Source organism: Danio aesculapii, chromosome 8 (genome assembly GCF_903798145.1).
Source record: "Danio aesculapii chromosome 8, fDanAes4.1, whole genome shotgun sequence".
NCBI classification, from domain to species: Eukaryota; Metazoa; Chordata; class Actinopteri; order Cypriniformes; family Danionidae; genus Danio; species Danio aesculapii.
Window position 1 is genome coordinate 40919355 of NC_079442.1, and position 16365 is coordinate 40935719.

The window sequence follows — 16365 nt, forward strand, 5'->3', positions numbered from 1 at the left end:
ATATTTACACATCTGATTGGCTTTGAGTAGATCTGTGGTTTTTTTTTTTCTTGTGGTGTGTGTGTGTGTGTGCTAATATTTGTCCTTCCTCATGCTTCTCTTGCATCTTCAGGCTTTCACCAGCTCTGCCACTTGCCCACGGTGGAGAGCTCAGCTGACCCGTCGCCTTGGTTCTGCAGAAAGTGCATTTTTGCCTTAGCTGTGAGAGTAAGTACTTCAAATTCTTGTGTCTGTGTATTGTTTGCAGGATTTCTACATCTCTTGGAAAACCTGGAAATCCTGAAGAATTATTAAATGTGTTTACATGCTTGTTCTAAACTCAGTTATGCTTATGATTATTTTCTTTTATTAGTTTATTTTCCTTAGTCCCTTTATTTATCAGGTTTCGCCACAGTGGAATGAACTGACAACTTATGCAGCATGTTTTCACAGTGTATGCCCGCAACCCATTACTGGGAAACACCCACACACTCTCGCACTCTCACACACAGACTACAGGCAATTTAGCTTATTCAATTCACCTAAACCGCAAGTCTTTGGACTGTGGGGGAAACCGGAGCATCCTGAGGAAGCCCATGTGAACATGGGGAGAACATGCAAGCAACACACAGAAACACCAGTACTTGAACCAGCGACCTTTTCGATACAATGCTATTTCTTTATTAAGTAAAGTCATAAACAGCTGAATTTATTGTCACAGCTAGATTTTTGCCCCTTATGCTGTTTTCGCCCAACTCCATCACTTCCAGAATGAAACTGTAGGTGATCATTGACTTCCACTTCAAGTTGATGGTCATTTCTGTCCTTCTGGCCTTTTGGTTTTTATGCTTTATTTAAACATTTATTGAAATTAAAATAAAGTTTTTTATGTGTTAGTATTAGCATATTAGTCTTAATGATATCTATAATCTAGTGTGCTCCAAACAGTGACAAAATTTGCATTTATAAGATATAAACATCTAAATCTTGCAGTTTGTCACTCACCTAATGAATCAACAATTTTTTTGACATCACCTCAAACTTAGTTTCTCAACAAATCTTTTGACCAGTCGAATGCCCACGAGTATCTTACATGCCCCGCCCCACCCCTTTAAGATGCTTCTCATTTGCTTTTCATTTGTTGCGCTTGATCTCAACCACTCTCACTTGCATAGCTGTGATAAAAACGAAATGCTATTGGCTGTTTTTTAAAGGGGAGGAGCTACTATATGTCTCGCCCTGCCTTCATGTTTTTAAGTTTAGATTCTGTCAAATATAGAATAAAAATGCACATTTCAAAGCACTTCACGGGGCCTTTTACCTAACAACAGATGATGTTTAACAGAGCGAGAAAATTTTCACAGTATATCTGATGATATTTTTTCTTCTGTAGAAAGTCTTATTTGTTTTATTTCGGTTAGAATAAAAGCAAGTTTTAAATTTTTTATGAACCTTTTTAAGGTCAAAATTTTTAGCCTCCTTAAGCAAATTTTTTTTTCCGACTGTCTACAGAACAAACCAGCGTTATACAATAACTTGCCTAATTACCCTAACCTGCCTATTTAACCTAATTAACCTAGTTAAGTCTTTACATGTGACTAAGCTATATAGAAGTGTCTTGAAAAATATCTAGTCAAATATTATTTACTGTCATCATGGCAAATATAAAATAAATCAGTTATAAGAAATGCGTTATTAAAAGTATTATGTTTAGAAATGTGTTGAACAAATCTTCTCTCCGTTAAACAGAAATTGGAAAAAAAAATAAACAGGGGGGCTAATAATTCTGACTTCAAATGGAAATGTACTTCTTTGTAATTCCAATGGTTGAATGTTTCATATATGACATGCTTTATATATGTGAAATTCAGTTATGAACTTGTAGGTCATATATATAATTTGCATATATTGCCATATAATAGATTGGGGCACTACATACAGTACATGTCTGTAAAAAAAACACACTATATGTGATCGGCTCCTTAATTTAGAAAAACTTTTTAGAAAAGCATATTTAATCAAGAGATAATTTGTTTGTTTCATCAACCAAAGTAGTTGCAAATAAAGACAGAGCAGAAAATGTCTCAGCAACATATACAGCGGTGTTTTGGCACCGAAAAGAATCTGCATTTTTGAATCTTTGAAGAATTTGATTTTTGCAAAGCTACTTACAATTCAGGCATTCAGTGATTCATCAAGAAGAGGCAATACACAGAAGAAGTCCATGTTATAGGAACTGTTCATGCTCATATAATTATGTGTTAGCGTAAGCAAGAGTGTTTTTTATAGAGAAGAGTGTTTCTACGGGTGGTTTGTCAAGCCCACTCACCTGTGTGAGGCACTTCATAAATAAATAAAAAACATTCATTCATTTTTTTTTTTTTTGAGATATGGAGTGGTTGTAAGAAAGTGTCTGGTGCAAATGTGCAAAAGCTGGTGGAAATGTCAGAGAGATGAAAGAGTGTGATTTCTACAGGTGGTTTATTAAACCCACTCACCTGTGTGAGACATAAAGTTTACAAAGTGTATTTATTTCTGACTTCATAGTTAAATCATAGACATACACTGCACATTTTTAAGTAGAAAAGTCCTGGAAATTGTGATGTGGGAGCCCTGGTTTTCTCTTTCCACTTGCGTATAAATGAATGAGTTTGAGGAATGTGATAATGCTGACGTGTGTGTGTGTGTGTGTTTTCTTATGTGTCAGAAAGGGGGAGCTTTGAAGAAAGGGCAGCTGGCCAAGGATCTGCAGGCCATGAAGCAGGTGCTGACCTATAATCCAGAGGAGCTCGAGTGGGACTCTTTGCACCGCACAAACCATCAGCAGTGCTATTGCTATTGTGGAGGACCTGGGCAGTGAGTCTTCTTCATCTCTTTATTTTTGCAGTCTTTCTTACTTGATTTCTAGAGGTCAAACTGTTATGGAAAGAATCGAATGGATGTCTAAAAGCTTAACATGCACTGTAAAAAACACAGGGATCTGCACAATTTATTCATGTTATCACAATACAAATCAATTAAGTTAACTTAACAAATTTAAGTAGATTGAACAAAACAATTACATTTCCCAAACAAATCTTAAGAATTGGGTTTTCGGCTCATTTTAAATAAGTAGTTTGAACAAGCAGCAAAGTCTTTTTTTGCTTTTGAGTCTTGGTTTTACTTGATATTGAAAATAATTATTAAAACGTAAGTTGTCTGTTGAAATGTGCGAGAAGTAAATATTTTATAATATATAAACACACTAAAAAAATAATAATTCAAAGATGAGGTCACACTTTATTTTGAGGGTCCGTTTGTTGAATTTAAGCTTCATTGCAGCTACATGCCAACTAAATCTCATTAGATTATAAGTAGACTGTTAGATTGGGGTTAGGGTTGGGGTTAGGGTTAGTGTAAGTTGACATGTACTTGCAAAGTTTCTTGTAGTCAGTTAAAAATCTGTTGAAGGAGCAGTGTCAGCAGATATTAAGCAGACAGTCTACTAATACTCAAATGCACCATCAAAATAAAGTGTTACCAAAGATGGTTCCTTGGATTTACTAGATTTTTTTAAGGTATTTCTTTGGGCTAAATTTAAACAAACAAATCAAGTTGAACATTACTGAATTTTTGTTTGTTTAAATTACACCCATATAAACAAACATTTTTTCAGAGCATTTAATATATAAAATACATATATTTTCTCATTTGTTCATCTTCATGTCTTTCTGAACCGTTTAGAAATGTGTTCTTTAGTATCAAACCTGAGATATTTCTGTCAATTAGAAGTAATTTTCATAAAACTAATGTTCGTAAAGAGTACAGTAATGTATAGTAATGTAATAATATTATTGTACATAATCTATTTTAATTTTAATATTTTCTGTTTTTATTTTGATTTAGTTAAATTGTAGTGATTTATTTTTGTTTTTATTATCTTAATTTTATTGTCGTTATTTAAAATCTCTGGCTAAATTATTTTTTTATTAATTAATTTGATTTATGTTGAGTTTTAGTTATTTTAGTGCATCAAAGTAACTGCATGAAAATGAGCCATACAAATATCCTCCGCATATTGACTCCTGTTTGATTGGACTTTTTACTAAGACAACAATTGTCTTTGGTAATATAACTTAATAAACTATATATATATATATATATATATATATATATATATATATATATATATATATATATATATATATATATATATATATATAAAGATTAATAAATACTGTAATGTTTACTTCATGTTGTTGGAGAATGTTAGGTAATGCATTCACTAAAGTTTACCAATTAGACCTTATTGTAAAGTGTTATTGTCAAGATTATTTAAAACAAATTTTAGTTGAAATTTAGTTGAAATATTTTTCTAAAAAATACAATTAAAAAAAAGATTTTTTTTAAAGAAAATATATTTTCTTATATTTAATTTTTTTTATTTATGTTTTTATTTATTTATGTTCTATTTATTTATGTTTAAACATTAAAACCCCTTACAGATGAGGGCAAAATAATAATGATAATAATAATAATAAAAAAAAAAGTAAATTAATAGCAACGCGGTGGTGCAGTAGGTAGTGCTGGTTCGAGCCTCAGCTGGGTCAGCTGGCATTTCTGTGTGGAACTTGCATGTTCTCCCCGTGTTCGCATGGATTTCCTCCGGGTGCTCCGGTTTCCCCCACAAGTCCAAAGACATGCGGTATAGATAAATTGGGTAAACTAAAAAATTATCTGTAGTGTATGTGTGTGAATGAGTGTATGGATGTTTCCCAGTGTTGGGTTGCGGCTGGAAGGGCATCCGCTGCGTAAAAACATATGCTGGATAAATTGGCGGTTCATTCCGCTGTGGCGACCCCAGATTAATAAAGGGACTAAGCTGAAAAGAAAATGAATGAATGAATGAATTTATTTTAATAAATAAAATAAAGTTTGCCATCATAACTTCTTTTACAGAGGAAACATTTGTACATCCAATTACACAAACAAGTTACATCGAGGATTGATTAAATAACTTCTAAATATACCTAGTCTAAATATCTTATAATACTTTCCCACCTCTTTCGAAAAATATTAGTCTTTATTTGTAGACAGGCTGCCAATTTTTTCCATTATATAGACCTGTTTAAAACTGAGAAAAATGTAAATATAAATAAATGACTCGAATTTTCGGAAACCAATACTGAAATGAATAACTTGGAAGTAAATGGGACATTCTACCAGAAACACACATTGAAATAAAAACATAAATAAAGTGAATAAAAAGCATTTCATCCCAAACATTTCTTAAATGGCCTGATGGTTGATTTCTGTGAGTTGTTCTGTAAAGGAATATGTCATTCATTTGGTTCTCAGATTTTTTTTCTTTATTAAAAACACTTGACAAATGTACAAACCCTGTTATTGTCCTTGTCCATAGCCCAATTGAACCTACAGCTTTAATAGTTTTGTTATGCTAAAATTCAGGAAAAAACTTCAGAAATAGCAAGTTTATGCTGTTATCGTTCACATCAATTGATTAAAAAGATCAAATTGTAAATACATTCTACAAATAAATACTACAAATATATAATACAAATAAATTTACAGTTGTCCCCATGTTTCTGTTAGTCCTGTCACATTTGCATTCAATTTAACATAAAATTTGTGCAATACAGATTTAAGGCTATGACTTAAAGGAACTGACATCATTTGATGGAGAAGCTGACAGTGATCAAGGATGCATTCTATCATTGAATTGTATGATTTTAGGCTTGTTTTGTATGATTTTTTGAGGAAGACAAACTTAAAGGTCAGGCCCTGTCACATTTTTATAAGTGAAAATGTACATTTCTGGTAGAATGCCCCATTTATATAAACACAGATTCCGTGCACAGTTCCCAAATCATAGTTTCAGTGCATTGGACACAACATCTGTGGCATAATTTGATAGCACTGGGATGTTTTATTAATGATAGTGAAGTGGTTTGTTTGCATGTTTCAGTGAAATGCAGGAAAAGCGTGACAAATGTGCTCCTCACACGTCTCTGCCTCGTGTGCTCGGCTTCTGTCTGCTCACTCAGCGCAATCATTTTGATCAAACCAAAATTGCTTTATGCAACATACGGCAAAACAGGGACTGCCACAGGATTGCAGAAAAACAAAGTCCTTACTTTGCTTCCTAAAAGTAGTCAACTGATTATTGTGTCAAAGTCTGTGACACTGTTCAGCATTTACTGTACTGTGCGTACGCTGTGATGCTGAATGAATGTCAGCAAGTGCAATATAAATTAGCATTTTATATTTACCCTAAAAATAACCATAACAAAAGCTGTGTTGTTATTGTTACCTACTACAAACTGAAACGCATTGTTGTTGTTACACACACTAGCTTTGCTTACCTTTATTCTTGTTTATGCTGAAATGTAATTGGTCTGTTTAGGTCTTTGTGGTTTGTGTCTGATAAGAAACCTCGCACAGTTCATTTCTTATTCTGTGATTTGCCCATCAGGTGGTATCTGAAAATGCTGCAATGCTTTCGCTGTGAGCAGTGGTTTCATGAAGCGTGTACGCAGTGCCTACAGGACTCCATGATGTTTGGAGATAGGTATGTTAAAGAGCTACATTTATCACTGAATTTACCACAACAAAACAACTGGCATCTGTGCAACACTATTCCGCCTTCCTACAATATGGATTTCTCATTTTCTCCTTCAAATCAATTAAGTTTTCAGCAAAGCAATTGACTGTGTGTTATTAAATATCACTGAAGAAATGTTTTAGTGATTGTATTGCGTCTGGAGGTGGAGTTTCTAAAATCAATGTGATGCACAAACTCAAGTTTTATTAGATTTATTAATATGATGAAACACTGCAAAGTAGTGCACTTAGTGTCTGCCTACTTTTTCAGTGGCGCTGGTTCGGAAAGTATTTCACATTCATGTTTTCCATAGGGATTAATGTGTGTATGTTACAGCAAAACAACACCTCTCACTAACATACAAAATTATCAGTCAATCTATATTTACAAAAAAACTCTGAAATCCTTACCATAAGACCGACATAATTCTAATTACATAAGTGTAATTAAATTGGACTTAAAAAAGGTCATTAAAAATATATTTAATTATATTAAAAAACCAGTAGACAATATAAACTTTTTATATACTAATTTTCAGAATGTACCTCCCACTCCAACAATTATTAAACGGAAACAACGTTGAAAATAAGTTATAAACAAAATACATTAAAATTCACCAATGTATGTGTGTGTATATAAAATATAACAACATATATAAATATAAATATTTATATGAGTAAATATTTACACAAGTTTCATTGCGATATGGCTGTATATTGGTACTGGTGGGAGGCGTGCATTAGTTTAAGGCCACAGGCTGTGTGCTTTAGTGTCCCACCAGTGCTGATATACAGCCATATCACACTGCTACTTGTGTGATGTTGCGTTTTTACAACAGTTCGACAGCACAATCGTGTATATAAAAAAGAAAATCAAACACAGAGAGTCTCAAAAATCCTTTTGTATGAGGAACTACTTTCTTCCACCATTCATTCACATCTGCTGCTGACATCAGAACAGCAGAAAATTTTGCTACTTCACAAACGTCACTTTAGAGCTAGTTTTTGAATGATTCTCTAGTGTAATGTCTAAAGTGATGACAAGACAGATGATTTTGCTCAGAGATTTCCCAGTATTTTACTGTTGCAGTCGGGAGATCGCAATAATTAACACTAAAAAGTCAAAGCAAAGCAAACACTACAACATTACTATGGTATAAACACAGCACTACAACATACAAAAGAGAGAGATCAACTTAGAATGTACCTGTTTTGTAATGATTTGATCAGCTGTAGTTTGAAATACGATAAGAAAATGCTGAGTTTTTCTCCCTTAAGAACTTGTGGTGGAACATCAACCATATATGCTCTGCTCAATGAAATTTCAGAAATTCTAAATATCTAAAATAGGTACTGTCCTTATAAATAAACTGCATAGTTACAATCTAAACAACTACATTCTCGAATAAAAAAGCCTCAAAAGTACATTATGTTGTCCAACAGCTGCAATATTTGTCAAACTATAGTGAGTTTATTGATCTGCTGTCACTCTATGTGGGCGGAGTAATACACAAAGGTGAAGAGGCTGTACAAGTTCTGATATTGCAGAATATAGTACGGCTATCAGCCAATCAGATTCAAGAACCAGACAGAACTGTTGTATAAAAATATATATTATTACATTGAATTTCAAATTACAGTAATCTTTCCAAAAACCTCCATTTTATCTATGCCTTTATAAAGTGACCCAAAGGGGACCTCACTTTTTAAAATTCCCTGTTTTACCACTGATTACATATGTACATTTTTCAAGAGCAAGATTATCAGACATCTCTTTTATGCGGTATTTAATTTCCAACAATATTGATCCCTGTTAGCAAAAAATGCACAACTTTGTGCTTAAATGACACTGTGTTGAAATAATGCATTAGTATTTATGTCCTGAATGTCCTTAGTGTAGTCATTTTTAATACCTTGAACATAAAATAAAGAGATGTAAACAAAATGAGCATAAAAACAGACAAAATGTCCATAAGGATGCACAAAGGTGAAAAATAAGCAAAAGCAAAGCATATAGAATCGATTAACAACCTCAGAGCTCACAAGTAGTCTCTATTTAAAGCTGTATCAGTTACTGTTAAAAATCAATTTCCAGATAGAGAAAACAAACCCAGCTTTAACTACTATAACTTATTAAAAAAACAGGTATTTAAATCATTTAAATTGATCTCTGAACATCAAAAGTCTCATGATTGTCTTGGACTGTGCAACTGTTTTGCGTTCAGTGCTTAAGATAAATTCCTTGTCGCTAAAAATTTCTTGTTGGTGGCTTTGAACTGGCTTCGAATCCATCCTATCAGATTTTAGGGTCGGCGTTATTCATTATGTAATGAAATACAAGCCATTTCTTTTCAGAAAGATCAATGAATGCTATAACCATGAATGCTGCAACATCTCAACGCTGATGATTAGTGAATATTGCCACAAACTTAATGCGGCGTCGCACATGGGCGAGATTACATGCGTCGGGGGATTTTTAAAAGATCATAATGACACTGTCAAGCGCAATCTTTCCACGGCCGCAGCACCATTTGTACCTCTCCAAGGTGTGTAATTTAAATGACTCCATTTTCTGTCCTTTTCTCTCGCAGGTTTTACTTGTTCATTTGTGCGGTGTGCAATAAAGGAGTGGAATACATCAAGCGGCTGGCTCTCAGATGGTAAATGGCAGCTCTTCTTTCCCCCTCGCGAGTGATTGCGCCCAGATCCATGTCAGAATTATGTAGTCAAAGTGTTGGATGTGATTGATGTGGACTGGAGCCCTCCATCCGGAGCTTTTTCTCTGGAGCGCCCAGCTATTTCAGAAAGCAAAGAGAGGGTGTCTTTTTTTTCAGCGTAGAGTTTTCTGGACATTGATTCTTGCTTTTTGTCCCAAATGAGGAATAGCCATTTGAAGCGAAGATTTGGTGCTGAGAGGATTTCTTATGATAGCAGGGGATTACTCTCAAAATTCAGTGAGTTGGATGTGTTGGATATTTAGGTATGAAGCCAGTCTCGGTTGGGATTTAAGCTTTATCCTTTTAAAAAAAAAAAGTCTAGTGTGTTAAAATGGACCTTGCCTCGTGAACAAAACTGCACTCTATTTATCATTTTAGCATGTGAAATTTCATGCAGATTTTGGGGGTGTCATATGATCTAAGAGCTTTAGGGCTAAACATAGTAGACTACATCTGAGCTAGAAGTTAACTTTTCATGAGATTTTTACACTTTTAACTTTTTTTTTTGGCAGGGTTGATGTGGTCCATCTTGCCCTTTACAACCTGGGAGTCCAAAGTAAGAAGAAATACTTTGAACTGGAGGAGATCGTAGCCTTCATCAGCAACAACTGGGATCGTTTCCAGATGGGCAAGGTTATATTTTCAAACATTTTCTAACCAAGATCTCATAGACTACATACTGTAGTATCACATAAAACACCCTAGTAATGCCTTGTTAACCACTTTAGCAACCCTTAAACACCAAGACCAACATATCAACTCTCAGAACAACCTTGCAGCTACATAGCAACACCCAGAACACTCTGGCTACAGTTGAATTATTAGCCTCCCTTTGAATTTTTTTTTCTTTTTTAAATATTTCCCAAATGATGTTTAACAGAGCAAGGAAATTTTCACAGTGTGTCTGATAATATATTTTCTTCTGGGGAAAGTCTTATTTGTTTTATTTCGGCTAGAATAAAAGCAGTTTAAAAAAAAAAAAAAAAACATTTTAAGGTCAAAATTATTAGCCCCTTTTTTCAATAGTCTACAGAACAAACCATTGTTATACAGTAACTTGCCTAATTACCTTAACCTGCCTAGTTAACCTAATTAACCTAGTTAAGCCTTTAAATGTCACTTTAAGCTGTATAGAAGTGTCTTGAAAAATATCTAGTCAAATATTATTTACTGTCATCATGGCAAAGATAAAATAAATCCGTTATTAGAAATGAGTTATTAAAACTATTATGTTTAGAAATGTGTTGAACAAATCTTCTCTCTGTTAAACAGAAATTGGGGAAAAAATAAACAGGGGGCTAATAATTCAGGGGGTTTAATAATTCTGACCACAACTGTACATCCTAGCAACCATAAAGGAGCACCTATTAAAACTAATAACAACAACTGCATAGCAAAGTCAAAATTATCTTAGTAAAGTTCTAGTTATCGCACAATACATCTTAGCAACCATAAGGTAAAACCCAAAACACTCTTGAAAATGCTTAGCAACCCCTAGACCAACCTAGCAATTGCATTGCAGCACACAGACGGGCTGATCTGAGTATTTCAGAAACTGCTGCTGTACTGGGATTTTCATGCATGACCATCTTTAGGGTTTACAGAGAATGGTCCAAAAAAGAGAAAATAACCAGTGAGCAGCAGTACTGTGGGCACAAATGCCTTGATTATAGAAGTCAGAGGAGAATGGCCAGACTGGTTCGAGCTGGTAGAAAGGCAACAGTAACTCAAATAACCACTTGTTACAACCGAGGTATGCAGAAGAGCATCTGAACGCACAACATGTCCAACCTTGAGGCAGATGGGCTAAAGCAGCAGAAAACCTCACCGGGTGCCACTCCTGTCAGCTAAGATCAGGAAACTGAGGCTACAATTCACACAGGCTCACCAAAATTGGACAACAGAAAAAGGAGAAACGTTACCTGGTCTGATGAGTCCCAATTTCTGCTGCAACGTTTGGATGGTAGAGTCAGAATTTGGCGTCAACAATATGAAAGCATGGATCCATCCTGTCTTGTATCAACAGTTTAGGCTGGTGGTGGTGGTATAATGGTGTGGGAGATATTTTCTTGGCACACTTTGGGCCCATTAGTACCAAATGAGCATTGTGTCAACGCCACAGCCTACCTGAGTATTGTTGCTATCCATGTCCATCTCTTTATGACCACAGTGTACCCATCTTCTGATGGCTACTTCAAGCAGGATAACACACCATGTTATAAAGCGTGAATCATCTCAGACTGGTTTCTTGAATATGACAATGAGTTCACTGTACTCAAATGGCCTCCACAGTCACCAGAACTCAATCCAATAGAGCACCTTAGGGATGTGGTGGAACGGGAGATTTGCATCATGGATGTGCAGCCGACAAATCTGCAGCAACTGCGTGATGCTATCATGTCAATATGGACCAAAATCTCGGAGGAATATTTCCAATACCTTGTTGAATTTATGCCACGAAGGATCAAGGCAGTTCTAAAGGCAAAAGGGGGTCCAACCCGGTACTAGTAAGGTGTACCTAATAAAGTGGCTGGTGAGTCTAGTTACCATAAGGGAGCATCCTAACAACTCTACATTATGCATTTGATTCTATTTTCATCCACTAGTGGTGCAAAACTGACACACTTCTCATTTAAAAGCCATTACATATAAAAACAACAACATACATTCAATAACAGTGCCAGTGGTTTGTAGTTGTAATTGCTAGGCAGTCAAAAGCAGCTCTTTTGAAGGAAATGAATAGTGAAAATTAGTCATTTTTTTATTGCTCGTCAACGCTTGTCACTCTAATCGCTTGTTTGTTGCCGTATGTAATCTGAGAAAACAGCACTGCTAAATTGCTCACACTTCGCTTTATAGAAGACTTAACAACTACAGCAAAGGGCTTCATTTGTCTTCATTGGAACATGACAGCTCAAGGCAACAGCAAAGGAAACCACATCGCAATCTGTTTCTCTCAAAGATGTTCTCACCTGTTTCTGTATCTACAGCTCTCCAATACCCCTCTGTCTGAGCGAGGCCAATTCATTCTCGATGCTCTCAACAACTATAAAAGCAAGTAAGAAAAAATGTCTTCTTTTTCTGATTAAAGTTAAAGTGTACTATATTTTCTCCAGTGGATCTAATGTTTTTAGCATCTTAAATGTGCTGCAACATTTTCTAAAGCAGCTTATATAATGCTGTTAACTTAAAGCTAGCAAAACATACACAAAGCAGGCACATTTGCATTGGTAATGTTAAGGGTTGGGCGATGTCGACCAATTTGGCAACGTACGATGTCTAATGTAAAACAACGCGGTGGACGATGGCATCGTCATCATAGGCGGTGGTGAATTTATTATTCATGAATGATTAATTAATTCATAACAAATCAATTATTTGTAGCCTACCATTTCAACTACCTGACCCGCATGGTCTTTGTTTTACCCACAACCAATTCATAAATAAATAAAGATAAGTTACAAACAAATTACCCCGTCAATCACTTTTTCTGCTGGACTCCGGCATGAATAGGCAGAGTGAACTGTGTCATTATAATGACGTCGTCAAACTTGGTTGGTAAAAAATGTGAACAATCAACAGCAACAGTGTGACTGAAGCAGTGTACCAATGCTATGACACGCTACCAGATAGATTCAAAAGACAGAAGAGTCGTTAGAGACACAATTAATCAAACATTACGTTTAACAACTATAGTGAGTCGCGATACAGCAGTACATTCTTGATAAACTGTCTGACGTGCACTGCTCTCTGAGCTGACTGCTGGAGTTCAGATGCTGCAACGCATGACAGAGTTGGATCATTTTCGTTCTAAAATGCCATTTTAAAACTAAGACGTATTAGTGTAAACGGGGCCGTGTGTATTTTTCGCGAGCAAGATTTTGCTGCGAAGGGGGTGGGACAGAGAATCGCAATACCGGCTCAGCATTGTGATGTCTATCGGCCATCGGGCTTGAAGAATGGCATCGTCTATCAACCCAACCCTAGTAATGTTTATTATAAAATAAATATAATAATGCTGTTGGTTTGATATTTAATTTTTAAATTAATTTCCCTTTAGACTGTTAAATTAGAAGTAAACAAAAATCTAATGATAAAATGTGGCTTTTTACACCAGTTACAACTTATCTATGACAGAATATATATTATTTTTCAGAATTTTTAGTTTTTTTAATGAGGATTGATGCATACATATATAGCCATGGAAAAACAAACAAACAAACTTGCATTTAACGTAATCACAAAATTTCTGTTTTTCTTTATAGATTTAGGATTTGTAGTTGAGTGCTTCAGTTAATTGTCAATTAGTTTTACTCCAACAAATGACGACTTATATTTCAGGAAGTTTATTTAAAAACTAATTTCAAGAGGATCACGTGCTTATGATTACTGTCACACCCTGTCTTCCTCGTATGTTTGTTTTCATCATGTGACCTTTCCCCATGTGCTCCTTTGTTCCAGTTCCTGCCATGTGTTAATGTTCATCACCTTCACCTGTGTTCATCCCCTGTGTGCAATCAGTGTCATTATGTTTCTGTATATTTATATATATATATATATATACCCCTTTATTTAGTTCATTCATTGTCCGGTATTCTTTGTGATATCTTGTTTGATTTCATCCCATGTCCCTCCGTGTAAGTAATTGTAAATAAATCAACGTATTTGATAATCTTGCGAGCCTTTGCCTTCCTCAAGTGAACCCGGGCGTTACAATTGCTCACAGCTGGTCCTGCATTATTCAATTCATGTTTCACCAATCAGATTCCTAAGTCTCCATAAATAAGTTCCATACCACATAGGACTGTGCGATTAATCGAAATTGAATCGCAATCGTAATTTGAAACGTTGCAATTAGTTAATCGCAAGAGTCTGTGATATGAAATATATATGTATTATTTAATTTTCCCCACCCAGAACAAATGCATGACTGCTGGCTGTGTGTGACAGTCTTACTAGCCAATTGAGTGAGCACACTTTCATTCTGCCCAATCAGAATTGTACACCCGAACTATGCGGAACGCCCACAATAAAAAAAAGAAAAGAAAACAAACAGGGAAAGCGCTTACTAGTGAGATAATTTCATCTGCTGCTTCAAAAACATTAATAGATGAATTAATATCAAAGAACAGCATTAGTAATATGGGAATATTGTGATTTCAAAGTCACAGACATCGAACAAAAACAGGTTATTTTTAAGAGCTGTCACAGAACTGGTGCCACGGCTTGCAGATTATTGAGCTGAAGCTTGACTACAAAATTAAATCGCAAATCAAATCGCAATCACAATATCTGTCAAAAAATATTTTCCCCAAATCGCACACCCTTAATACCACAGTCATCTTCGTTTTAAAGAATCCCCCTTCCTCCCTTTCCTCTCTTTTCGTAGATGGGCGACACATCGGCCCAGTGGTTAGCACTGTTGCCCCACAGCAAGAACGTCATTGGTTCTAGCCCTTAACAAGCCAATCGACGTTAACTTGTTCTCTCTGTGCTCGTGTGGGTTTCCCCCTGGGTTTCCTCCTACCATCCAAAAACATACAACAAAGTTAATTGACTAATCCAAATCAGCACAATAGATGTGCTCCCAGTAAGTAGTTATATCTTCATAACAATCCCTAATTGCACACTAGCTTCAAACAGAAGGGGAGTTCTCCAGATCTACCTGAGCTTGTGTACTATATAGTAGGGAAGTATGCGATCTCAGACGTAGCCAATAACTTTTTAACGTGTCTAGAAAATTCTTCTTGATATAAAAATTTTTTGATATTTGAAGTAGAAACATATGCAATAACCTTGATTTTTCTGTGACAACAAAACTATGTATTATTCTGACCAACTAGCGTTTGAAGAAAAAAAAGACTATAATTTTTGGGAGTCTAAACTTTTAAAAAATTATTATTAATATTATTATTTTTATGACATTTTTGTTTTCTCCTTGTTTTAGGTTTCTCTGCGGCAAGGAGATCAAAAAGAGGAAATGCATTTTCCGACTAAGAACAAGGGTCCCTCCTAACCCACCATCTAAGTTGTTCCCAGAGAAGGCCCAGAAGAGTGAAGCACATAGGGGCCGCAAAAAAGCAATCAGCAGAAGCAGGTTAGTTTCACAATCTCTGAGCATTTCTGACAACCTTTTGTTTTCTTTCTAGTGCCTCTTTTTTTCTTAACTGTTCTTCTAGTTGATGGAAACAATAAACTCATCTATGAGACTGGTCATCAAGACACCGACCACAATGAAATTGAAATGAATTAGTTTACAGTGCTTTTTGTATATTATCCAGTCGTCTAATCATAAATAGAAGCTTTTATTATCTTACAAAGGAACACTTTTTTTGGAAATAGAGTTAAACAGTTGATATTTATCATTATTGAATCTAGTCAAATTATCTCCAAGTGTGGTGGGAGCACTTGTAGCTTAGCTTAGCATAGATCATTGAAACTGATTAGACCATTAGCCTCTCACTCAAAAATGACCAAAGAGTTTAGGTAATTTTGAATAATTAAGTGTAGATAATGTTCCTATTCAAAGCTTGATTCTTCTGCAGTTACATTGTGACAAAGACTGACAAAAAATTGAAAGTTTTTATTCATTTTCTTTTTGGCTTAGTCCCTTTATTAATCCGGGGTCACCACAGCGGAATGAACCGGCAACTTATCCAGCATGTGCTTTATTCAGCGGATGCCCTTCCAGCCGCAACCCAACACTGGGAAACATCCATACACACTCATTCACACTCATACACTACGGACAATTTAGCCTTCCCAATTCACCTGTACTGCATGTCTTTGAACTGTGGGGGAAACCGGAGCACCGGGAGGAAACCCATGCGAATGCAGGGAGAACATGCAAACTCCACACAGAAACGCCAACTGACCCAGATGAGGCTCGAACCAGCGACCTTCTTGCTGTGAGGCGACAGCACTACCTACTGCACCACTGCGTCGCCAGTTTTTATTTTAATAATAATAATCAAGGTAATTTGCTGTCGTACTATTGCTGCAGCAGTTGATATTATGCAGCACCTACAATATGATCATGATCATCTCTCACACATGTTTCTATGGTGGT

General features: G+C 35.5%; 1 protein-coding gene across 1 annotated transcript in view; it reads left to right on the plus strand.

Annotated features, from left to right (window-relative positions):
- phf19 (PHD finger protein 19) overlaps positions 1 to 16365 on the plus strand; it is a 71301-nt gene that overhangs the window by 15049 nt on the left and 39887 nt on the right. Inside the window, exons 5-11 of the mRNA XM_056463981.1 lie at positions 113 to 207; positions 2687 to 2835; positions 6452 to 6547; positions 9171 to 9239; positions 9809 to 9929; positions 12287 to 12354; positions 15244 to 15393. Of these exons, the coding sequence (XP_056319956.1) occupies positions 113 to 207; positions 2687 to 2835; positions 6452 to 6547; positions 9171 to 9239; positions 9809 to 9929; positions 12287 to 12354; positions 15244 to 15393 (748 nt within the window). The remainder of the gene's footprint in view (positions 1 to 112; positions 208 to 2686; positions 2836 to 6451; positions 6548 to 9170; positions 9240 to 9808; positions 9930 to 12286; positions 12355 to 15243; positions 15394 to 16365) is intronic.